Below are 23,942 nucleotides of genomic sequence, written 5' to 3'. Positions count from 1 at the left end.
GGGGCCACAGGTCGATCCTATCACCTTCCCAGATTCAGGTCTCTTAGGAGCCTCAGAGATCGGAGTCAACACCTCCACTTCAGATGGAACTGAGGTCCTGAGAGGAGCAGAGCCTGCCTGGGACCACCTGCAATCAGAGCTCTAAGACCTGAACCCCCAGGCCAGGGCTCCATTTACTGCCCTGGTTTTGGCCCAAGTTGGAGCCCAGAGGCTGAGGGCCAGGTGGGAGCCCCACTGCTTTGTGAGAGATGGAGTGGGAAAAGAAGAAAGAAAAAGTCATTGCAGTCTATGTTAGATCTGCCAGGGCTCCTCCTGCCCCTGGCACACACAGACCATCGTCTGTCCAGGAAGGGCGACCTGAAGCTATAAAGCACCAAACACATGCCAGTGCTTTCTAGGAGTTTCTGCAAGGTGGGTGGGCTTTGCCTAAGGTCATTCAGCTAGAAAGGAAGCCAGAATTCGAGCCTAGCAGACACACAAGGGACCCTGGGCATCATTGCTGAGAGGCAGATGCCTGCAGGAAGGAACCACCCAACTTCTCAAGGGCAGGTCCCCCATGGCCACACATGGAGAGAAGCATGGTGTCCTGGTCACATCTGGGGTCCTCCAGCCTCTCCACTAAGCCTTCTGCAGCATTTTGAGTCCCCTGCAGCGGGGGCAGCTTCTGGTCCTCTTTCTACCCTCATCTCCATCCCACCTTCAGGGCAGGGATCCCTGCTGACCACACTCCACTAGCTCTCAGACCCCAGGCAGAGGTAGTTGCTTCTCCCCACCTCCACCCTTGCCTGTGAGAAGCAGAAGGAGCCCAAGTTGCAGTTGGCTCCCTGGGGGACACAGGGATGGGGGCAGAAGAGGGGTTCAGATAGGCTGAGATGGAAGTGGCTGGGTTGGACATGCGAAAGGATCACCCTGTGACATGGTGAGTGGAAATGAAGCCAGAACAGGCCATCCTTGGGGGTGGGGCCCACAGGCTGCTCCAGGAAGGCCCTGGTTTTCCACTGGAGCCAAGCAAGCTCTCCTGCTTACCAGGCTCAGGCCCCAGCTTCTGACCATCTATGAGCTGCTGGTCCCTCAGTCCAGCTCCCTCTACAGTGGCTGCAGCAAAACCCCATAGAGGTCAAGAGGTTGCAGCCTGAGGGTTCCAGCATCGTCACAACATCCCCCCTGGGGAAGCTCCATATGCAACTCCACTTAACTCTCACAAGAACCAAACAAGGCAAGTGTTAATCTCCGTATTTTATAGACGAGGCAACTGAGGGCTTGACCGAAGTCACATGACCAGAGTGTTCCAGACTCAGGATTGGAACCCAGCTTTAGATCCCAGTCCCCAGCCTGGCCCCCCTAGCCTGCACACCACCCCCTCTCCACGGCTCAACATCCGTCTGTGGAAGAATGACCAGAAGAAGCTGTGCTTTGGTCTGTGAAGGTCAATGTCTTTACTTCTAAAGCATACATTGGACTCACTATATATTAACATCAAAAAGGGCTATCTAAAATGGAGTCTTTCTTTTTAAAAACTCAAATCCTCACATTTTTAGATAAGATCCAAAATGACATGAAATTAAACTATACAATGTTATGAACAGTATAACAACTGCTTTTAGAAAGCAAAATGAAAGGAAAAAAAAAGAAAATGAGCACTTGGGACTGTTGTCAGCCTGGGTTCCATGTCTTTTGAGGCATTGTGACTAAAGCCAGCACCGAGGGGAAGGACTGCCCCTCTCTGCAGGCACAGGAAGGGAATCCAGTCAGAGGAGGTGGATGTGGGCTTTTCAGACTTCGGAAGGTGACAGTGGGACAAGGCGGGTCTCCCTGCTCCTCTGGGATTTGGGGGTGGGCACTGATTAAAGTCTCCTTTTACCACAAGCTTGGAGGTGGGTAGGGAGAGGGCGGGGGCAGAGCTGGGTTCAGAAGAATCATTTTGACAGTCAACGTCTTCTGGCCTTCTTGAGAAGAGCCCCAGCCATCAAGTGGTAACAGCTGACTCCATCTACCTGCTGGTTTCCTTAACAACACTCTTCCCCTGCCCACTCCCTATCCAGGACACCCAAGGCTCCATGAGCCCTGTGGGTAGCCGGAGACCTAGGGGTACCCTAAAAGGACCCGAGGGAGAACACTCTGGTCTTGGAAATAGCTGGATGTTGTCCAGAGCATCTTGGCAGCACAAGACCCCTGGAGTACAGGCCAGCAGCCAGACTGATGGGGGAGGGGGCCCAGGGGCTGGGAGGGCACTGTGGGGTCAGAGGCATTCCCACCCTCTTTTTACCTCTTCTGCTCCGGGCACCCAGGCATGGTCTTGGCCCTGAGGCAGGGCTGGGGTGAGCTGATTAGGGCCACACCCTTGAGGCTTTGGTTCACACGATTTGATTTGAGTGAGGGAGTGACACTTGTTCCCATCCACTAGGAAGATGAAGGGCTTGGCCCTTCCTCCTCCTGGGCACCAGGGGGTCTAACAGTCCCCTTCTTTCACATCAGCAGTTCTGTCTGGCTGAGGGCACGTTCCCCACCTGCGCTTGGAACTCTGTGGCAAAGGTGGGAGGGGCGCTTCCAAAACGCTGGGATGAGCCCTCCGTGCAAAGGCTGCCTTTCCTCCTTTCCCTGGGGACAGCACTGTTTCTGACTGAGCCTGTTGTGGAAGAACTTCCCTGCCTCCTCCCTTCTGGCTGGGCCAATTGCTCTCCAAGAGACCCGGCCCACAGGTGTGCAGCACTCCTGTGTGTCTCGCCTGTCAGAACCCTGGGGGGCGGGTTGCCCCTGGCTGAAGTTGCTTCCTGGCCCCAGGATTCCCTCCTGGAGTTAGCCCTCCCCCTCAAACAGCAACCTGAAGGGGGCCACCCTGCACCCAGGCCCTCCCGTGACCCTTCTCTTTCCTAACCTATCTGTTTTCTCTAGTGAGGCTGAAACGTTTGGGAAGGTTGGGCTAGCACCACCCCCTCCTTGGGGTGGAGAGAGGCCAGTTCGACTTCCAGCCTGGTTCCATTGAGAAAAGGGAGGCTGAGGTCTCTCAAGAGAGCGAATCCTGTAAGGGGAAAGAGGTTTGCAGGATCAAGACCAGCCACAGCCATCTGCCCCCCCCAACCCCACCTCCTCCAGGCCGGTACCAGGGGTGCCTGGCACCTACACCCTCCACCTGCCCGGGTGCCCTTTCATCCTCACACCCAGGGCCAGGTCCGGGGATGGGCGCAAGGAGGCCGGGCCGGGCCGTGCCGGGGCCGCAGCGGGGACTCAGGGCAGGCAGGCAGCTACCTGGTAGGCGCCCTCGGCCGCAGCGGCTGCGGCGCTGTGCTGCGCGCTGTGCTCCTGCAGCAGGGCCACGTCCAGGAAACGCTCACCGCACCACACACACTTGAACTGCTGCTCACGGGCGTGCACGCCCTGGTGCTTGTTGAGGTGCTCGCGCTGCTTGAAGGCCTTGTCGCAGTTGGGGCACTTGTAGGGCTTCTCGCCCGTGTGCACCCTCCGGTGCCGCTGCAGGTCGGAGGCGTACTTGAAGCGCTTGTCGCAGTCCGGGCACTTGAGCGGCTTCTCGCGGGCCGGGTCGCAGCGATGCTGCACGAACTCGGAGGACGAGAAGAAGCGGCGCTCACACAGGGTGCAGCGCAGGGGCTTCTCGGCCGCCGAGCAGTGGGCCAGCTGGTGCTTCTGCAGGGCCGAGGCCCGCTTGTAGGCCTTGTGGCACACTGGGCACTTGAAAGGCCGCTCGGCCGCACCCGGCAGGCACTTATGCCGCAGCAGCTCGGCCGACTGGTCGAAGCCCTTCTGGCACACGGGGCACTTGAAGAGGGTCTCGAGGGTGTGCACATGCTGGTGGTAGAGCAGGTGGCTGGGCTGCCCGAAGCCCTTCTCACACAGGCCGCACTTGAAGGGCTCCTCGGCCTTGTGCGTGCGCCGATGCCGCATGAGCGCGTACTGCTGCTTGAAGCCCATCGGGCACAGGTCGCACTTGAAGGGCCGCTCGGCGCTGTGCGTGCGCTCGTGCTGCCGCAGGTCCGACGGCCGCTTGAAGGCCTTCTGGCACTCACCGCAGCGGAAGGGCCGCTCCCCGCTCGGCGTGCATGGGTGCTGCAGCAGCTCCGACGACTCCTTGAAGTGCAGCTCACACACGTTGCAGCGGAACAGGTGGTGCTCGCCTGAATGCGCGTACATGTGGCGCACCAGGTGCGAGCGGTGCTTGAAGGTCTTCTCACACACCGCGCACTTGTACGGCCGCTCCGAGCTGTGCGTGCGCTTGTGATGCACCAGGTGCGACGACTGGCTGAAGCTCTTGTCGCACAGCGTGCACTTGTAGGGCTTCTCGCCCGTGTGGATGCGCTCGTGCCGCGAGAGCTCCGACAGGTGCTTGAAGGGCTTCTGGCAGATGGGGCAGCTGTAGGGCTTGTCGGCCGATTCCGCCGGGGCTACGGCAGGCGGAGGCGGGGGTGCCGGGGGCAGGGAGGGGGCGGCGGTGGCCTCGGGCTCGGCCGCCTCGGCGGGCTTGTAGGTCTTCTCGCAGATGGAACATTTCACAAGGCCGCCGGTGCCGCTGTGGGCGCTGTGGTGCTGCGCCAGCGACGTGAGCAGTGAGAAGCCCATCTTGCAGACGCCGCAGACGAAAGGTTTCTGCTCGGCCTGCACGCACTGGTGCTCCAGCAGGTCGGTAGCCTGGTGGAAGATTTTAAGACACTGCGTGCACTGGAATGAGCGATCATGGCCCGCCAGGCACTGGTGCTCATGTGGGCTGGACAGGTGCGCCAGGTCATGACCACACACGCCACACTTGGGGCCCGGCTCCCCCGCGGCCTGCAGGGGCACGTGCTGCGGGGGCTGCAGGCCGGGCTCAGGCTGCAGGAGGATGCCATAGACCGCGCAGCCCAGGGGGTTCTCAGCCGTGCCTGGGGGCAGCGTGTGCTCCGCCAGGGCCGGCGGGGGTTCAGCATGGTGCTGCGGCTGTGGGGGCTGAGGCTGCTGCGGCTGCGTCTGCGGCGGCTGCTGCCAGCTCTCCGACATGCTTGGGAAGATGAAACAGGGTTTGGAGAGTAATGGCTTCAGTTTCCCTGCTTAAGGTGACCCACACCAAAGAGAGAAGCTGCCCAGGATCAGGGATGGACGAGGACCTCGGACAAGGCACGGAGCGGGACTGGTCAGGCGGTCCAAGTCATTCACCAAGACAGACTACAAGGCTGTGCCTACAGGACTGGGGTCTTCGGGCAGGGTGCCAGGAGTGGCAGGGAGGCTCTGCAGAGAAGAAAGAAATTGTGAGCTTGAGGCAGGGACACACAGCTGTTCCCGGGGCCTCTCCCTGATCTGCCTGCACTCGCCACATTGACATTAAACACATCAGGGAAGTGAAGGGGGCTCTGGGCTGGGAGATCTTCACTTTCTGGCAGCGCAACTCCTTCAGTAAAGGGGATGGTGGCTGTCTCCAGGCCCACCCATCCTCAGTTCCCCATCCCTTGGCCAGGCATCCCAGTCTCCCAGCTTACTGCCAACCCATTTCCATTAGCTGTCTCACAAGTGACAGTCTGGGGTGATCTGCCCACAATACAAAGAAGTCACAAGTTCTGTTCATGCTCCCAGGAAAGAAGGAGGGAAAGACTGACCGGTGAGGGCCTTGGTGCACAAAACAAGAATTTTAAAAACATAACCTTTTTTTGTGTGTGTGCAAAACACTTCTTATTTGGAAGCCTAATACAGAAGACAGATAAAAGCATAGAGGCTCCGGTTGAGGCCTCCCTGTAGACCTGCCAGCTCCTCTCCTGTCGCTGCCCTGAATTTCGACCCAGGACACAACTGCTCATAAGAACAGACTGTAGAGCTAAAGGGCCAGACCTCCCAGATCTGAAGGCCCCTCAGTCAACCGATATTTAAAACACCTGCATGGAATGGAGGCCCATCTCAGAAAACTTCTCCTGTGAGGGGCTGGCCCATACCTCTCTCAATTGTCCCCAGGTCCTCCCCCTTGACTGTGTGCCTATTCTCTCTTCATTCAATAAGGGGGATGGTTTTGCAGGGACCTGAGCCAATGCCCGATAAGGATGAGATCCACAGACCCACACAGCCTTGATGGCTACTCCGCAGAAGTTCCCCAGGCTAGTCATCTCCCAGAGCACCAAAAAAAAAAAAAGCCTTAAATCCTCTTAATATGATAGTGTCAAGGCCTGCAGGAAATGTAAGCAATTTTGAGTTTGCCTCTGCAATGTGGGATGTAGCATGCTAACCATCCCTGTCACCTTTCCGGAGACAACCCTGTTTCCTTGCTCCAAGTCTGTAACACTGGATAATCCATGGAAGGTAAAGACCACCCAGCCCAGGCAAATCTCTAACTCACCACTTTGTGGCAGCATAAGGTAATGACAGCGAGAGGGAGGAACTTTTAGAATCAGATGCAACCCGCTTTCAGGTTCCCAGCTCCTCCGCTTCTAACATTGAAAAGTTTCTAAGTTTTCTCCCGATGAAAAGAGAAGGAAGGGGATGCCTTCACAAGCCAGCCGGGCTTCTAACTGTTCTGCTAAAGAAACGTAAGAGTCAGGCTAAAAACTGTCAGCCTCAGCATCTTTCCGGGAAGGGAAGAAGTGAAGAAGCCGCTGCTCCGAGTGGAGGCAGCAGGTTGCATGAGCCAGCAGGTACCGAAGCCTCCCCAGGAAAGAGGGAAGCAGGACTACTCTGAGCCAGGTCTAGGTCAGACTGCGCCAACCCAACTGTTTTTTGTTTTTGTTTTTTTTTCTCCTGGCATGAATGGCTGCCAGACCCAGGGTCCCCAGCCCCGGGCCCCCAGGTCCGCTGACCATTCCGGCCCCCCCTCCAGGAAGGTGCGGTCAGGAGGCCTCTGATCACCCAGCAAAGAGGATGAGAGACTAGGGTTAGGGAGGCAAGGGGAGGCCCCCACCTGCGCCCCACCCCAGCCCTTCCTCTTCCTTGGGAAACCAACCGAATGAAAGCCGATCACCTCCCCGCCGGCACTGCCCGCCGGCCCAGCTGGGCTGCCTCCTGTCAGCCCTCGCCGGGAAATGGCCAGGACGCTGCGGCCCCGGCGCCGGACCTGCGGGCGAGTGGGCCCGAGAAAGGGCCCAGGGCTGCAGGCCGGGCCCGGGAGGTAGCTGCGTGTCGAGGTCGGCCTGGGCCGCCCAAGAGCTCAGGAGGCCGCCGGGTCGGGCCGGAGGTGGGGTTGGGGCGGGTACTGCCGGACCAGCTGGGGAAGGGGTGCGGCGGGCGCGGGAGTGGCCCCCAGACGCGGCCCCGGGCGCCCCGCCGCTCACCTGCTCCGGGCCGCCCGCGGGGTCAGGCGCGGGGCGAGTGGCGACTGGCTGCTCTCTCAGCCGCCCCTTTATTCCGACTCCATCCGCGGCAGCGCGGCCTACGCGCGCTGCCAATCCCCGGCCTCGCGTAGCGGCGGCTGCCGGCCCGGGGGCGGGGAACGGGCTAGCGGCGGCCGGAATCGAGGAAGCGACGTGCGCGGCCGGGATAGCGGGGCCGGGGCGGAGGAGCGCTGGGAGGGCGGGCGGACGGAACGATGGCCTTGCAGAGACCGGCGGACAGGCGGGCGGCGCGGGGGCCAGGGAGGCGGGGCCGGGGGAGGAGCGGCAGCCCGGGCGGCGGCGGCTGCGGGAGGAGCGGGCGGCACGGAGCGAGGCCGCCCCCTGCCGGGGACCCCGCGGCCGGGCCGGGTCGGACAGCCCGACGCGCTGGGTGGCTCTCCGGTCGCTCGGCCGGCACGTCTCAGCTGACCCAGGAAGGGCGCTCTGCTTCCGACCACCCCACTCGGCCTTAGGGGAGCGAGTTCCCAGGGCCCGGCCCTCGGCCCGACCCCTGAGCCTGAGAGGAGAGCCCTCCTAGACCCTCTGATCTTCTGAAACGGACCCGCCTCTGATTCTTCAGCTCGCTCTTAGGGAAGGGGGCCCCCCGGAGCTCGGACTTTGGGCGGGGCTTGGGGAAGGGGCCCCGGGACCTCTGACCCCAGTCCGGACGGCTAGGGCAAGGATCTCCGCTGGGTCTAGTGCTCTGACCTCTGACCCAGAGACCATCGGCTGCCGGGAGGTCCCGAGTTGCTGCAGACTGAGCAGCGGACAGAGAGAGAGGTCAGGACCCAGAGCGATCTCTGAAATGGGCACACGGAGGATGGCCGTGCCAGGAGGCTCCAAGGGAGCGGTCAAAGCGAGGCGAGCGGGCACGCAGCGTGGTCTGGGTGGGTACAATCTTTGCTCCTGTCCTGCCGGGCCCCGCCCCCGCACCCCGCCCCGAGGCGGTGCTAATTTGTGCCCCGCCCCCGGGAGAGCACTTCCGGCACAGAGGAATTCCGGGTGGGGTGAGATTGCCTGCCGGCTGTCTGTGCGGTCTTGAAGGTGGGTGCGGGGGTGCCTCATGAGTGCGGCGCCCCTCGTGGGCTACAGCAGCAGCGGCTCCGAAGATGAGGCCGAGGCCGGGGCCCGGGTTCGGCCGGGGGCTGAAGGCCGCAGTCGGTGAGGAGCGAGGAAGTCTTTCTGGGGAAGGGTGATTGGAGAGGGTCCGGGGCTGCTCGCGAGGGAAAGAAAAGGGGCACGGGGTGGGGGGAAGGAGGACCAGACAGAGCCTCGGTGTGCCCCCACCTGGCTGGGTCAAGGTTAGGAGGCAGGAAACGGGGTGGGTTTGGGTCCAGCCTCGGGCGCCGGCCCACTCTGTCTCCTGGTACGCACCACTGTACCACCATAGGTCTGTTTCCTCATTTGGAAAGTGTTTCTTTAATCTAATAAATATTCATGAAGTACTCGCTCTGCGCCAGGCTGGGAACTGGGGACTCAGCAGTGAGCAAAGTAGGAAGTCTCCTACTTTGTGGAGGAGCTTCGGTTGTTAATTGCCAGGCCTGGTACCTGCTGAGTGCTTTTCAAGCAGCACTTTCGTTCATCCCACTTTATGGATGAGGAAACGGGAGGTCCACAGAGAGCATATTACTTGCCTAAGACCACAGAGCTAGGAAGCGTCACTCTGGCTCAGGCCTGTCCAGTTCAGTTCAGTTTACTTGCTCAGTCGTGTCCGACTCTTTGCAACCCCATGAATCTCAGCACGCCAGGCCTCCCTATCCATCACCAACTCTCAGGATTTACCCAAACTCATATCTGTTGAGTCGGTGATGCCATCCAGCCATCTCATCCTCTGTCGTCCCCTTCTCCTCCTGCCCCCCTCCTGCCTCCACATATCGCCACCTGCTCTTTTGTTTCCGATGGGGACCAGGTTCCTAGAAAGTCTGCTTCCAGGAGTTGTTCACTGAGTCGTGTCCCATGCTTTACAATCCCATGGACTGCAGCACCCCAGGCTTCCCTGTCCTTCACTATCTCCCCAAGCTCGCTCAAACTCATGTCCATTGAGTCGGTGATGCCATCCAACCAACTCATCCTCTGTCATCCCCTTCTCCTCCCACCCTCAATCTTTCCCAGCATCAGGGTCTTTTTCAATGAATCAGCTCTTCACATCAGGTGGCCATAGTATTGGAACTTTAGCTTCAGCATTAGTCCTTCCAATGAATATTCAGGGTTGATTTCCTTTAGGATTGGCTGGTTTTATGTCCTTGCAGTCCAGGAGACTTTCAGGAGTCTTCTCCAGCACCACAGTTTGAAAGCATCAATTCTTCGGCACTCAGCCTTCTTTAACGTCCAACTCTCACATCTGTACATGACTACTGGAAAAATCTGGGAGACACCAATGAAAGAGTGTTGGGGAAAGAGCTTTGTGGTTATCTAATGGCACTTGGTGAGAAAAATCATGCAGAGTCACCCTGTACAAGGGGTTACAACTTTCCTCATGTGTACAGACAGAGAAAGTAGGAAGCTAACTGGGCTTATTTTCTTCTTTCCTCTTGCAGGGGCCAGAGCCCCCTTCCCGGCCAGAGGTTGCCAGTACCCGACAGTGTGCTGCACATGTTCCCCAGCACTGAGGAGGGGCCTGTGGATGATAGTGCAAAACACGGGGGCCGGGTGCGCACCTTTCCCCATGAGCGTGGCAACTGGGCCACCCATGTCTACATACCTTGTAAGTAATGCCTGAGAGACATGTGGCTGACACTGACAAGGTGCCTCTTATGGGAGGAAGCTGGCCCCAACCAGGAGGAAGCCAGAAACCTCAAGTTCTGACACTGGTAGTGAGAAAGAGATCAACTCAGCAGAGAGAGGGCAAGCTCTGGCTTCAAGTCCCACCCCACCCTAACCCTGATGAGTGAGTGGTAGGCAGAAAAAGCCCAGGCTTCAGAATCTGACCTCACTCCACTACCCATTACTCTGGGTGCCCTTAGTTAAGTTGCTAGACTTCTCAGATGCTTATTTCCCCAGCTTTTTTCAGTGTTGTGCCAATATATATATTTTATTTGTTAGAAAAGATGAGGGCATGCAGTTCTTCCTGAGCTTTCTCCATATGACACTACATGTTGGACAGCCTTCCTCTCATTACAGAAGGCAAGCTCATGATTATGGCTCCACAGTAACCCATCCTTGTGGAGAAGGCAATGGCACCCCACTCCAGTACTCTTGCCTGGCAAATCCCATGGACGGAGGAGCCTGGTAGGCTGCAGTCCACGGGGTTGCTAAGAGTCGGACAGGCCTGAGCGACTTCACTTTCACTTTTCACTTTCATGCATTGGAAAGGGAAATGGCAACCCACTCCAGTGTTCTTGCCTGGAGAGTCCCAGGGACAGGGGAGCCTGGTGGGCTGACGTCTATGGGGTCGTACAGAGTCGGACACGACTGAAGTGACTTAGCAGGTAGCAGTGGTCTTGAAAGTGGGGTATGTGCCCTGAGGGAGAGATCAAGGTGACCTCTTAGAAAGAAAAGCATTAAGACTTTTTAATGTATTTCTCTTTATCTCATCTTTTTAAGTTTCTACTCTTCAGAGTGTACATTTTATAACATAATTTTGCAGTGGAGCGCATGTTTGTAATTTATTAATAAATGTACATTGACTGTAGGTATGTGTGCAAGCTCGTTTGACTAATGGCACATGTGATCACAGTAGTTTGGATATCCCTGCTTTAGATGTGGACTTTGAGGACCCCTGCTTTCTCTGTCACATATTTCTCTTTTTACTCGAATTCTTTTCAAAAAGCATATGTATATATATGTATCAGTTCAGTTGCTCAGTCATGTCCACCACTTTGCATCCCCATGGACTGCAGCACACCAGGCCTCCCTGTCCATCGCCAGCTCCTAGAGCTTACTCCATTGAGTCAATGATGCCATCCAACCATCTCATCTTCTTTTGTCCCTTTCTCCTCCTGCCTTCAATCTCTGCCAGCATCAGGGTCTTTTCAAATGAGTCAGTTCTTTGCAACAGGTAGCCAAAGTATTGGAGTTTCAGCTTCCGCATCAGTCCTTCCAATGAATATTCAGGGTTGATTTCCTTTAGGGTGAACTGGTTGGATGTCCTTGGAGTCCAGGAGACTCTCAAGAGTCTTCTCCAGCACCACAGTTCAAAAGCATCAGTTCTTCGGCACTCAGCTTTCTTTATAGTCCAAGTCTCACATCCATACATGACTACTGGAAAAACCATAGCTTTGACTAGACGGACCTTTGTTGGCAAAGTAATGTTCCTGCTTTTTAATATGCTGTCTAGGTGGTCGTAACTTTTCTTCCAAGGAACAAGCTATATGTGTATTCTATAACCATAAACACATATTAAAATATGATTAGAATACATAGACATTGGCTGAGCTTCCCAGGTGGCTCAGTGGTAAAGAATCCACCTGCCAGTGCATGAGACGCAGGTTGGATCCCTGGGTCGGGAAGATCCCCTGGAGAAGGAAATGGCAACCTGCTCCAGTAGTCTTGCCTGGAAAATTCCACAGACAGAGGAGCCTGGCAGGCTACAGTCCATGGAGTTGAAAAGAGTCGGATGCGACTTAGCGACTAAACAACAACAAGATGCTGGCTGCTCTCAGAGTAACTTTCTCCTAAAACCTAGAGTAACAAAAGCCTTTCTCTGCTCCTGGCCATCATGTGGCCATCCTGCTAAGAGAATGGCCCACCCACTCCACTCTTCCCCTCCAGACGAAGCCCGGGAGGAGTTCCTGGACCTGCTTGACGCACTGCTGTGCCACGCGCAGACATACGTCCCCCGGCTGGTGAGGATGGAAGCCTTCCACCTCAGCCTGTCCCAGAGCGTGGTTCTGCGCCACCACTGGATCCTCCCCTTCGTGCAGGCTCTGAAAGACCGAGTGGCCTCCTTCCACAGGTGAGTGTCCCATGCTTCTGTCTGCCTCTCCTCTCCTTCCCCTCCAAGTTCCCATGGGGATGGACCTGTGGGATGGTGTTACCCCAGCAAGCAGGCCAGACCTAAAGGCTAGCACACTGAGTATCTCCTAGCGCTGTGCCCTGTACATGTCATCCTGTGTGACTTTGATGTATGAAACAGAACCCGTAAGATGTATATAGATAAGAAGAGATTTATTACAGGTGTTGGCTTATGCAGTTATGGAGGCCAAGAAGCCCACTATCTGCCATCTACAAGGAGAGAACCAGAAGAGCTGGTTGTGTAATTCAGTTTGATTTCAAAGTCCTAAAATAACAGGGGACTGGTGATGTAAGTCCTGATATGAGCCTGAAAGCCTGAAAACCAGGAGTGCTGATGTCAGAGGGTAGGAGAAAATGGATGTCTCAACTCATGCAGGGAAGGGGAGTTTGTCCTTCCTCGGCCTTTCTGTTCCGTTCAGGCCCTCAGCACCTTGGATAACACCCACCCGTTGAGGAAGGCCGTTTGCTTTACCCAGTTCATCAGTTCAAATGTTAGTCTTTCCAGAAACACCCTCACAGACAAACCTCAAGATAATGGCTTACCAGCTCTCTGGGCATCCCTTAGATCAGTCAGGTTAACACATAAAATTAACCATCACCAGTCTATCCCTTCTTGACTTGACACTTACATGCATCTTCTTAAACCACACTTAATCTCTAAATTAACACTACAACAAGGCCATAACTCTGCCTAACATAATACAACGTCCATTGTGCTCCTGAAAATGCACTAATCCCTTTCCCAGAAGCGGGGGTAAGGTTCTTGAGCAATGTTTTTGCTCTTCTAATCACCCCTAACTTGAATGCGTGCATGCGTGCTCAGTCATGTCCAACTCTTTGTAACCCTGTGGACTATAGCCTGCCAGGCTCCTCTCTACATGGCATTTCCCGGGCAAGAATACTGGAATGGGTTGCCATTTCCTCCTCCAGGGGATCTTCCCAACCCAGGGATCAAACCCATGTCTCCTGCATTGGCAGGTGGATTATTTTACCCCTGAGCCACCTAGGAAGCCCATAACTTGAATACCAATTAGCAACACTTAAATGCTAAAATAAAGTCATTCCATCTTATGTGATAAGGGAGTAAGAGAAGAAAACAAAGATATTTGCTTAATATATGTACAGGCAAATTTTGTTTTTTATGTTTCACCGATACAGCATTTTTTAATAAACTGAAGGTTTGTGGCAACCCTGCATTGAGCAAGTCTGTCAGCATCATGTTCCAGCATTTGCTCTTGTGTTTGTCATATTTTGGTAATTCTTGCAATATTTCAAACTTTCTCATTATCCTTATATTTGTCATAGTGATATTTGACATTATTATTGTAATTGTTTTGGGGTGCCAGGAGCCACACCCATATAAGAGGGCAGACAATTGATAAATGTGAATGTTCTGACCGCTCCACCGACCAGCCATTCCTCCGCATCTCTCTCCCTCCCCTTAGGCCTCCCTATTCCCTGAGATACAACAGTATTGAAATTAATAACCCTACACTAGCCTCTTAAGTGTTCAAGTGAAAGGAAGGGTCACACGTCTCTCACTTCAAATCAAAAGCCAAAAATGATTAAGTGAGGAAGGCATGTCAAAAGTGGAAGGAAACTGGAAGCTAGGCCTCTTGTCCCTGTTAGCCAAGTTGTGACTGAAAAGGGAAAGTTCTTGAAGGAAATCAGAAGTACTCCTCCAGCGAATGCAGGAATGGTAAAGCAAAAGAGCCTGGAGAAAGTTTTAGTGGTCTGGACAGATGATGAAACCAGTCACAGCATTCCCTTCAGCCAAAGCCTGATTCAGAGCAAGGCCCTAACTCTTCAATTCTGTGAAGGCTGAGAGGGGAGGAATCTGCAGAAAAGTCTGAAGCTGGCAGAGGTCGGTTCATGAAGTTTAATGTAAGAAGCCGCCTCCATAACATGGAAGTGTGAGATGAAGCTGCAAGTGCTGATGTAGATGCTGCCGCAAATTACCCAGAAGATCTAGCTAAGATCATTAATGAAGGTGGCCACACCAAGCAACAGATTTTTCAGTGTAGCTGAAACAGCCTTCTATTGGAAGAAGATGCCAGCTAGGATTTTCATAGCCTGAAAGGGGGTGTCAGGGCTTAGCTTCACAGCTTCATAGAACAGGCTAATTCTCTCGTTAGGGGCTAATACAGCTGTTGATTTTAAGTTTAACCCAATGCTCATTTGCTATTTCAAAAATCCTAGGGCCCTTAAGAATTATGCTAAATCTACTCTGCTGATGCTCTATTAATGTAACAACAAAGCCTGGATGACAGCACATCTGTTGACAGCTTGGTTTACTGAATATTTCAAGCCCATTGTTGAGACAGCCAGCTCAGAAGAAAGATTCCTATCAAAATATTACTGCTCAGTAACAATGCACCAGGAGACCCAAGAGCTCTGATGGAGATGGACAGATGAGGTCAGTGTCGTTTCTCTGTTGCTAACACAACATACATTCTGCAGTCCATGGATCAAGGGCTAAATTTCAACCCTCAAGTCTTATTTAAGAAATATGTTTCATTTAGGTTATAGCTGCCAAAGGTAATAATTCCACTGATGGATCTGGGCAAAGTCAATTGAAAACCTCTGGAAAGGATTCACCATTCTAGATGCCATTAAGAACATTTGTGATTCATAGGAAAAGGTCAAAATACCAACATACACGGGAGTGTGGAAGAAGTTGATTCCAGTCCTCATGGGTGACTTTGAAGAGGGCAAGACTTCAGTGGAGGAAGTAACTGCAGATGTGATGGAAGAAGCAAGACAGCTAGAATTAGAAGTGGAGCCTCACGATGGGAGTGAGTTGCTGCCATCTCATGATAAAACTTTAATGGCTGAGGAGCTTCTTACGGCTGAGCAGAGAACGTGGCTTCTTGAGACGGAATCTACTCCTGGTGAAGATGCTATGAAGATGGTTGAAATGACGACCAAGGATTTAGAATATTACATAAACTTAGTTGATAAAGCAGTGGCAGGGTTTGAGAGGATTGATTCCAATTTTGAAAGAAGCTCTCCTGTGGATAAAGTGCCACTAAACAGCATTGCAATGCATGCTACAGAATAATTGTTCATGGAAGGAAAAGAAGGTTGATGGCGCAAACTTCGTTTGCCTTATTGTCTTATTCTAAGAAATTGCCTTCACCACCCCAGTCTTCAGCAACTACCACCTTGACCAGTCAGCAGCCATGTACACTGAGCCAGGACCCTCCACTAGCAAAGAGATTATGACTCACTGAATGCGCAAATGATGGTTAGCAGGTTTTAGTAATAAAGTATTTAAAAAATAAAGTATGTAGATTGTTTCTTTAGACATAATGCCTTTGCATGCTTAGTTGACTGCAGTGTAGTATAGACATAACTCTTATATGCACTGAAAAGCCAAAAAATTGTGACTCACTTTATTGCTGCTACTGCTAAGTTGCTTCAGTCGTGACCGACTCTGTGCGACCCCATAGACAGCAGCCCACTAGGCTCCTCTGTCCCTGGGATTCTCCAGGCAAGAGTACTGGAGTGGGTTGCCATTTCCTTCTCCAATGTGTGAAAGTGAAGTTGCTAAGTCGTGCCAGGCTCTTAACGACCCCATGGACTGCAGCCTACCAGGCTCCTCCCTCCATGGGATTTTCCAGGCAAGAGTACTGGAGTGGGTGCCATCGCCTTCTCCATACTTTATTGCAGTATTCACTTTATTGCCGTGTTCTAGATCCAAACTCACAGTGTCCCCGAGGTGTCCGGTATTTATACTCACAGATGTATTCATAAAATAAGGAAATTCTCATGATAATTACAGTCCTCATTTCTGTAACTGGTCACGTGGTCACAGCTGATATTTACAGCTACCTTCCACTTCCTAGCTCTCTATTCCCTTTGCCTTTGGCAAGCACCTCAGGTGGTTATGGTTCTTTACCTGGGGTGGTGACCCAAACCTTTATTCCTGAAGGATCAGGGCCATTACTAGTCCTGCCTGGGTTGGTTGGTGTACTTTTCCGCTGGCCTGAGTCAGTGGGCATGGTTAATACTAAAAGATCTAACAGCAGGTCTTCTGTATCCCAGGCACCCTCTGCCTTATCTCCATCATGGAGTTCTAGTCCAGTTTCCCCTTGGTAGTCAGGATCAAGGACCCCAGCCAACACTGGAACTCTTTGTTGATTCAAAGGTACAGGAGCCCAAAGTGGCAAGTCTTTTTTTTTTTTTTAATATTATTTATTTGGCTGTACTGTGTCTTAGTTGCAGCATGTAGGATTAGTTCCCCAACCAGGGATCAAACCCTGGCTCCCTGCATTGGGAGTGTGAAGTCTTAGCCACTGGACCACCAAGGTGGCAAGTCTCAACTTCCAGTTCAATGAAAGCACTATGTCTCCTATGGGAAGTATTCCTCCCTCTGGAACTGAGACCTCTGGGCTACCAGAGCATGAAGTTGTGGGAACAGAAAGTAAACATTTTGCTAATAGATCACTCATATTAGCGGTTCCACTCCCATTTCCACCCCTTGATTCCTGGCCCTGTGAATCCTGGCTACGGGAGAATCAGCACCATATATGTCTGTTGATTCAGAGCAGATACAGATAGCGTGGGTTCTGTTATAGAATAAAGTACATGAAAAGTGTTAATCACTCAGTTGTGGTCGACTCTTTTCAACCCCATGGACTGTAGCCTGCTAGGCTCCTCTGTCCATGGAATTTTCCAGCAAGAATATCAGAGTGGGTTACCATTCCTTTCTCCAGGGGATCTTCCCAACCCAGGAGTCAAAGCTGGGTCTCCCGAGTTGCAGGTGGATTCTTTACCATCTAAGCAACCAGGGAAGCCCAAGAATACTGGAGTGGGTAGCCTATCTCTTCTCCAGGGGATCGTCCCAACCCAGGAATCTAACCCAGGTTTCCCGCATTACAGGCAGCTTCTTTACCATCTGAGCTATGTGGGAAGCCCCCTGTTGTTGCTTAGCCGGGGTCAGAATTGTCTTTTTTTTTAACCTACAAGGAAAAAATTGGCCCTTAAGTCATCTATTAACACCAACCTGATGATGTCTTTCTCAGTTCCCATCAGTAAAGCTGAAATAGTCTCAAATTGCTTATCAAAATCAACTGTTCTTAATAAAGTAAAATTTTTACTAGCATCTGAATGAAGCTCTGGGTTACCTGGACTCAGCGATTATTTAAGCTCTTGTATTCTAGGATTGAGTTTACCACCTGTATAACAGGGCAACAATACTACACGTGAAATGAGTTAACTATAGTTTCAAAGTGATGTTTCTTTAATATAAACTGTTTTCTCTAAAAATATTTTCCTTATCATTTTTCCTGAAATGTGGTTCTTCTGAATTTCAGATTCTGCTTTACCACCGACCAGGTAAAGATTTACACCAATCAAGAGAAAACCAGGTGGGTCTCCCTGCTCTGCCCCCAGTTGTTCCCAGAAGAGGATTCTTTGCAGTAAAGACTTGAGGAGGCCTTGTCTGTCTCATTTTTTGGTTTGTTTGTGTTTTAACCAGCTCTATGACTACCAAGGCAGTTGTCCCCAAATCTGAACCTTTCATTAAGAAAAATAACTCCAGGAGCATAAGAGGAGGAGCAGAGGTAGAGAATAACATCTTGGTTTAGTGGGGAAAGCCTGAGACAAAAAAACCCTGGGTGCCTGCCCAGCTGTCTCCAATTTAACGTTGAGCTCATACCTTCAACCTCTGTGACCTGCCATTTCCAAGCTGTCACAGGCATGCCCTGACACATCTATCAGTGGGCAGTTGTGAGGCTCAAATGAACTGAACGAGTTTTATAAAAGCATTCAAGGATGAGATGAACAAAAGAAATTGTTATTAACAAGGCTTCAAAGCAAACGTCCTTGTCAGATCCACTCACTGAGTTGCCTTCTGCTCTCAGCACCTCTGAGAGGACAGCTCATTCCTTCATTCTGCAAAATTGGTTCAGCACGTCCTGGTGCCAGAGACTTGCTGTACACTGCAGGTCAGCAATGAAAACGTCAGCACAGTCCTTGCTCTTTGGGGTCTCACGTTCTGCAGGGGGAGATAAACAAGGAAATGAGACTCTTAGAAACTACTGTGATATGAGTCTGGATCATGCAGCCAAGGACGCCCCTAGGGAGCTGGCATTTGCCAGTGACCTAAGGATGAAAAGTAATGAGCCTTGGGAAACGATACTGAGAGAGCCTCCAAGCAGAGGACACAGCCGAGGAGGTGGTCTAAGGAGGAAGGAGCCTGGCTTGTTTGAGGAGGCCAATGAAGCGGAACCCAGGGAGCAAGTGGGAGAGTGGGAGGAGATGAGTCAGTCTGGGTTAGCTCCTACCGGGCCTTCAAGGTCAGGGTCAGGAGTTTTCAGGGTCACGGAAGCCACTGGAGGGATCTGCACAGAGACGTAATCCAACTTACGTTTGTAACTGCCGGTCTGGCCCAATCGTGTCTGTGGCTCCCACATGGAGACAAGATGTAAAGGAGGTTGGATGCAGGGAGAGAGAGAGGAGACAGGTGTCACCATCCAGGTGAGGCGCCGAGGGTGTCCTGACTCAGGATGATGGCAGTGCAAGGGCCAAGAAGCAGACGTATTCCTGATACGCTGCAGAGAGAATCAACCAGAATCATCAGTGAGTCGGATCTATGCACAGTAAGGGGAAGAACCAAAGTAGATGCCTGGACTTGGGGTTTGAACAGCTGGGTAAATAAATGGTCCCACTTCCCGAGTTTGGAAACACCTGTGGGAGGAAAATCGGTTTTGCTTTGTTCCCAGTAAACGTTGCCACTGATGATATCCCCGGGTACCCATGGGTGGAAGAGGTACATACACAGTCAAGCAGACAGGAGAGGTGCCAGCCAGAGATGGAAATGTGGGAGCCATCGGGCTGTGTGATACTGAAACCAGGGCTGGGGTGGGGGCCAGGGCACACAGAGCACATCAAAGGCCTGAGGGCTGGGCTCTGCAACCCTTGACCATTTAGAGGCTGGAAAGAACAGAGGGCAGCAGAGGAGACTGAACCGGAGGCCAGAGGCAGGGTCACACCAGGACTGTGTAGTGGGTGGTCTCTTGGAGCCAAGAGGAAAAAAATGGGTTTCAGGGAGAGAGGAACCAGCTGTGTCAGACCCTGCTGAGAGGCCAAGGTGAGGCCGGAGAAGTGTCCATCAAGTGCAGTAACCCGGAGGTGGGCGGCAGCTTTGATGCGAGCTGGCTGAAGATGGCGGGGCGGGAGAGACAGCAGAGGGAGACAGAGCATCTGAACATCAAGTCTAACTGAGGATGGAATGAAGACTGGCTGAGAACTCGGGTTCAAAGGAGGGGTTTTAAGGATGAGAGAGTCCAGTGGCTAAGACACTGAAGTTCCACTGCAGGAGGCACGGGTTTGATCTCCAGTGGGGGGAACTAAGATCCCACATGCTGTGCTGCGGGGCCAAAAATAAATAAGAGAATAAAGATGAGAGTGTGCTACTGGGAGGGAGTCAGTGCCAGAGAGGGAAGCCCTGGAGAAGGACCCACCTGGGAGCGATGATGGTGAGCCTGGCTACAGAAGCATTGGGTCCGTAGACTTGGCAGCGGCAGATGATGATGGTCCTTCAGGGGATCTTAGACCCTAGGGAAAGAGGGGAGGTGTGTGGTTAGAGCTAGGGGAGGATGGGAGAGCCAGCTGGGAGAGCAGGGTAGTGAACTGAGTTCATGACCCAGACCTCCCGGCTTCCTTCTGTCGCATCCTCTGCCCTCCTCACGGCTGGTTTACATTCTCAGCGGCCGTGTCTCACACCGGTGTTGTCTCCACTGCTGTCTCCCCCCAGGACCTTTGTTGGGCTCGAGGTCACCTCAGGGCACGCCCACTTCCTGGACCTGGTTGCAGAGGTAGACAGGGTCATGGAGGAGTTTGACCTCAGCACTTTCTACCAGGTAATCAACGGGCGTCATTTTTCCTCTCCACCAACCCATCTCTAATGGCAATAAATCCAGCTTAAAGAAACCCTTGCAGAGCCCTCCAGAACTTTCCCAGGGGAAGCGTCCATTCGCCTGGCCCTCAGATGACCCACACCCCTGGGGAGTTGAGGGTCTGATGTTGGGTCAGATATTGCCCTGCCAAAGTCCAGCATTTCTTACAAATCTTCTGTTATCTCTTCAGTATGCTCGACGAGATCTGTGCCTTTGATTCTGATGTATCCATGCTTATCTTTATATTTTTTAAGAAGTAGCTTTCCCTAGTATTTTTTAGTCACATCGACACTCCAGATAGAGTCAAAGCTTCACATCCCTTCCTGTGCCTTACCCCGTGCCCTCCAAGGGAACTTGAACCTACCCAAGTTGAATGTTATGGGTTTAAAGGGCCGGTGGTTTTGCTTGATATATTCTTTTAAAGTCATGCTGTGATATAGAAGTATGAATTTGAATGGAGATAATTTACAGTTTAATCATAATTTTAGATATTTCAGGTTTTGTTCACCTTAAAAAGTATGTCATCTATTGAAATGTTTCACATCAGAAAACATTAAATCTGGGACATGGGTTCTCTTCCATGTCCCAGATGTAAGGACTCAATGTTATGACATGTAAAGGAGAGCCTCTGAGAACAGGACTGTCTTAGCTCAGGCTGCCATAGCCAGATACCAGAGACTGGATGACTTAAACAATAGAACTTTATTTTCTCGCAATTCTGGAGCCTAGAAGCCTGAAACCAAGGTGCCATCATGGTCAGTTTCTGGTGAGGCCTCTTTTCTTGGCTTATCGATGGCCATCTTCCCATCATGTCCTCATTCGATGGAAAGAGAGAGGGAGGAGCCATCTGCCGCCTCTTATGTGGGCACTAACCCCCTCACGAGGGCTCCACCTTCATGACCTCAGCTAAACCCAGTTATCTCCCAAGGGCCCCTTCTCCAAATACCATCACCTTGGGGATTAAGACTTTAATATATGAATTGGGATGGGGGGGAGGGGAACACACAATTCAGTCCATAGCAAGGACTAGCCCAGGGCTATTGTATCTATCCGTGGAGGCACCTGGGATCAACACCAAGGATCTAGTCTCCGTGGATCAGGTCAGGGATCCAGTAGGGATACTGGGACAACTCTCGTCGCGGAGCTCTTGTGACATCTGCCACGGCATCCAGGTGACCACCTGCCTCCCTGCTGTTCCTCTGCAGGACCCCTCCTTCCACATCAGCCTGGCCTGGTGTGTGGGTGACGCGCGTCTCCAGATGGAAGGGCCGTGCCTGCAGGAACTACAGGTGAATTCCTGGCACGAGAGCCGGGCAGGTGCTGAACTCCGGAAGTAAAGCTGTGGAAGGTGGGGGATGGGAAGGGGGCTGACAAACCCTGAGGATTAGGCCCACAAACTGGAATCCCTGGGAGATAACTGGCCTGGCCAGAGAGACCCACACCTCCTGCTGCTCCTCTCAGCGCAGTCTCAGACCAGCGGCAGGGCACCACCTGGGAGCTTATTAGCGACACCCACTCTCTCGCCCCAACCCAGACCTAAGGAGTCAGAAGTTAACAAGATGTCTGGGGATTTGTGTGCACGTTAAAACTGGAGACGCCCTGCCGGAGAACACTGATCTCAGAGGACGCTGCCAACTTCCCTTCAAGTCCACAGCCCCTCACCCAGAGGTCAAAGGCTCGGGTGCTCACAGGGGCCCGGCAGGGGCTGGAAATGAGTGAAATGTGCCAGGTGTCCAGAACGTCCATCCTCACAGCCTTTCTCATCTTGTGATAAGTAGGGGGTAACTTTCACTTTCCCGTCAGTGCCCTCAGAGGAGCTGATACCTCTCGGAAAGGAGACGGTGGGGAGTTGCTGTGTAGGAATGTGGACCTTGTGTTACAAGCACTTGTTTTTCAAGAAAAGCCAGAAACCTAGATTTTTTTTTTTTTTTATGTGTAATCACCCTATTTTCAAATGTTGGCCACCAGTATGTATTTTTTAAGAAAATATTGTTTGAGCCAAAGGAAACACATGCAGGCAGGAGACAGCCCCTGGACCATTATCAGGTAGCCACGTCTGTTCTTGGCCTGATCACGCTGGAGGCGGCAAGGAGCTCTGGGCTCCGGCTCCAGCAGACCCAGGTCCCAAGCCTGGTTTTATTGGATTCTATGATCCAGGACTCTGAGCATCCATTTCCTCGTCTGCCAAGGTGGGATGATAGTACTGACCTCACAGAATAGCAGAGCTGATTAGACAAGGTAGCCTAACCTGTGAAGGATTTCGGTAGGCTGGCTTTGTTCGCAGTGCCGTCTGGGTCCCTGATTCCTCTTAACGCAACTGTCCTCTCCTGGCTCCTGCTTTTAAGGGAATCGTGGATGAGTTTGAAGACTCCGAGATGCTGCTGCGTGCATACGCTGAGCAGATTCGCTGCAAGTCTGGGAACAAATTCTTCTCGATGCCTTTGAAGTGAGCACCAGAGGCCCTCATTGTCTTGGGCCCCTCTGCAGCCAGACAGAGATGGAAGAACCCACTCAGATCGCTGGGGATGCTGCCAGCCCTCCACTGGGGGGCCTGGCCGGAGGAGGCACAGCTGCTCTGGGTGCTCTCCGGGACCTGGTTCTCTTGGCCCCTTTGAGTTGCAGGTCAGGTACCACTGCATTGTAGTCTTTCCCAGAAATCACCAGTAGAGGGCAGCCTGGGCTTCCTAGTTCTAGGTCTGTGGTGGTTATGCAAAAAAACAAAACAAAAAACGGGGGTCACCTGGTGAGCCCACCCGTACTCAGCCAGTACCCCCATGGTAGTCCCGCCAACAAATGGCCCCTCCCCCACACCCCCTTGGGCTGTCTGCATTTGGATGCCATTGGCCCCCAGACAAGGGCTTTTTGAAGCCATCATGCCCTGTCTCATCTCTGCTCAGGCCTGACAAAGGGTGCTTCCACGGGCCTGTCATGCTCCCTCCTTGAAGCGGTGTCGCTTTTATTTATTTATTTTTAGTCTCACCCCCTCCTATGCCAGTGGAGGCCATCTCAGGGCCAAGGCCCAGGGTGCTAATTTGCGGTTTCGCATCAGTTTTCTCCATTCCTTCCTCCCACTCACCCCCAGCCAGGTGCCTGGGAGACTTGAGCAGATGTTTCATCTTGGCCTGACTGGTGGCTTTAAGCCAGGCCTCCAACGCTCTGACCTCTGGCTTCCCATCAGCTTCCCAAAGAAACCAAGAGGCGCCTTCCTGAGGCAGAGCTCTCTTTCTGCCGCCTCCGGCTGCCTGCTGCGGCCTGCGGGCGTTCCGGGGGCACTCAGAGGAAGGGCCAGGGCTTGCACAGGGGTTTTTGTTTTCCTTGAGCCCTCAGCAGAGCCAAGGGCCAGTCCTCTCTCCAGCGGCCACCTGGATTTCTAGTGATGGTGGAAGAGACACTTTTATGTTTTAGTTTTAAATTATGTTCAGCAAATAAAACTTAGGATTTTTATTTTGGACTCTGTTTTGGACTGCTTCTGTTCAACCAGGTGCAAAGATGACTTTCCTCTGCCCCCATCTTCTCTAGCCTGCTTCATGGTGGGAATGCACTCTTGGGAGTCTCCCTTATGACCTCTTAAGGTGGCCATGAGAAGCCTTGACGATGCATCAGTACAGGGTGCGGGCACCTGGCCTGCCAGGACTGCTCGCCAGAGCGGGGTACCTGGACCAAGATATAAGCACAGACATCTAGACACGAACCTGCTGTGACACTTCCGGAGTCCTTTCTAGAACCCTCTCATCTCTTCCTCCCAGGAACCCCCTGGAGAGTAAACCAGGTAGGAGTGATTATTCTGCTTTTCCAGAAAAGCAGGTTCCAT

The 23,942-nt window shown here is 52.9% G+C and overlaps 2 protein-coding genes across 5 annotated transcripts; one reads left to right on the top strand and one right to left on the bottom strand.

Annotated features, from left to right (window-relative positions):
- Positions 1 to 1,218: 1,218 nt before the first annotated feature.
- Positions 1,219 to 7,533, bottom strand: ZNF319 (zinc finger protein 319). 3 transcript variants are annotated; one of them, XM_027516434.1, is made up of 3 exons: positions 7,236 to 7,533; positions 3,247 to 5,214; positions 1,219 to 3,019 (listed from the first exon to the last, which is right to left on the bottom strand). In XM_027516434.1, the coding sequence occupies exons 2-3, from the start codon at positions 4,984 to 4,986 to the stop codon at positions 3,005 to 3,007; spliced, it is 1,755 nt and encodes a 584-aa protein (XP_027372235.1). In that variant the 5' UTR covers positions 4,987 to 5,214; positions 7,236 to 7,533; the 3' UTR covers positions 1,219 to 3,004. The 3 variants fall into 3 exon arrangements, with proteins under 3 accessions (XP_027372235.1, XP_027372233.1, XP_027372234.1); XM_027516432.1 differs by having other exon boundaries at positions 1,219 to 5,214; XM_027516433.1 differs by lacking the exon at positions 7,236 to 7,533 and adding an exon at positions 6,308 to 7,211 and having other exon boundaries at positions 1,219 to 5,214.
- A 702-nt stretch (positions 7,534 to 8,235) lies between these two features.
- Positions 8,236 to 23,582, top strand: USB1 (U6 snRNA biogenesis phosphodiesterase 1). Of its 2 annotated transcripts, none has more exons than XM_027516430.1 (7): positions 8,236 to 8,435; positions 9,812 to 9,978; positions 11,985 to 12,168; positions 17,546 to 17,599; positions 19,990 to 20,095; positions 21,337 to 21,420; positions 22,477 to 23,582. In XM_027516430.1, the coding sequence occupies exons 1-7, from the start codon at positions 8,338 to 8,340 to the stop codon at positions 22,579 to 22,581; spliced, it is 798 nt and encodes a 265-aa protein (XP_027372231.1). In that variant the 5' UTR covers positions 8,236 to 8,337; the 3' UTR covers positions 22,582 to 23,582. The 2 variants fall into 2 exon arrangements, with proteins under 2 accessions (XP_027372231.1, XP_027372232.1); XM_027516431.1 differs by lacking the exon at positions 22,477 to 23,582 and adding an exon at positions 21,666 to 22,470.
- Positions 23,583 to 23,942: the final 360 nt, after the last annotated feature.

This window comes from Bos indicus x Bos taurus, chromosome 18 (assembly GCF_003369695.1).
Source record: "Bos indicus x Bos taurus breed Angus x Brahman F1 hybrid chromosome 18, Bos_hybrid_MaternalHap_v2.0, whole genome shotgun sequence".
Classification (NCBI taxonomy): Eukaryota; Metazoa; Chordata; class Mammalia; order Artiodactyla; family Bovidae; genus Bos; species Bos indicus x Bos taurus.
The sequence above is the reverse complement of the archived record's forward strand: the minus strand, read 5'-3'. Positions and strand labels throughout refer to the sequence as shown.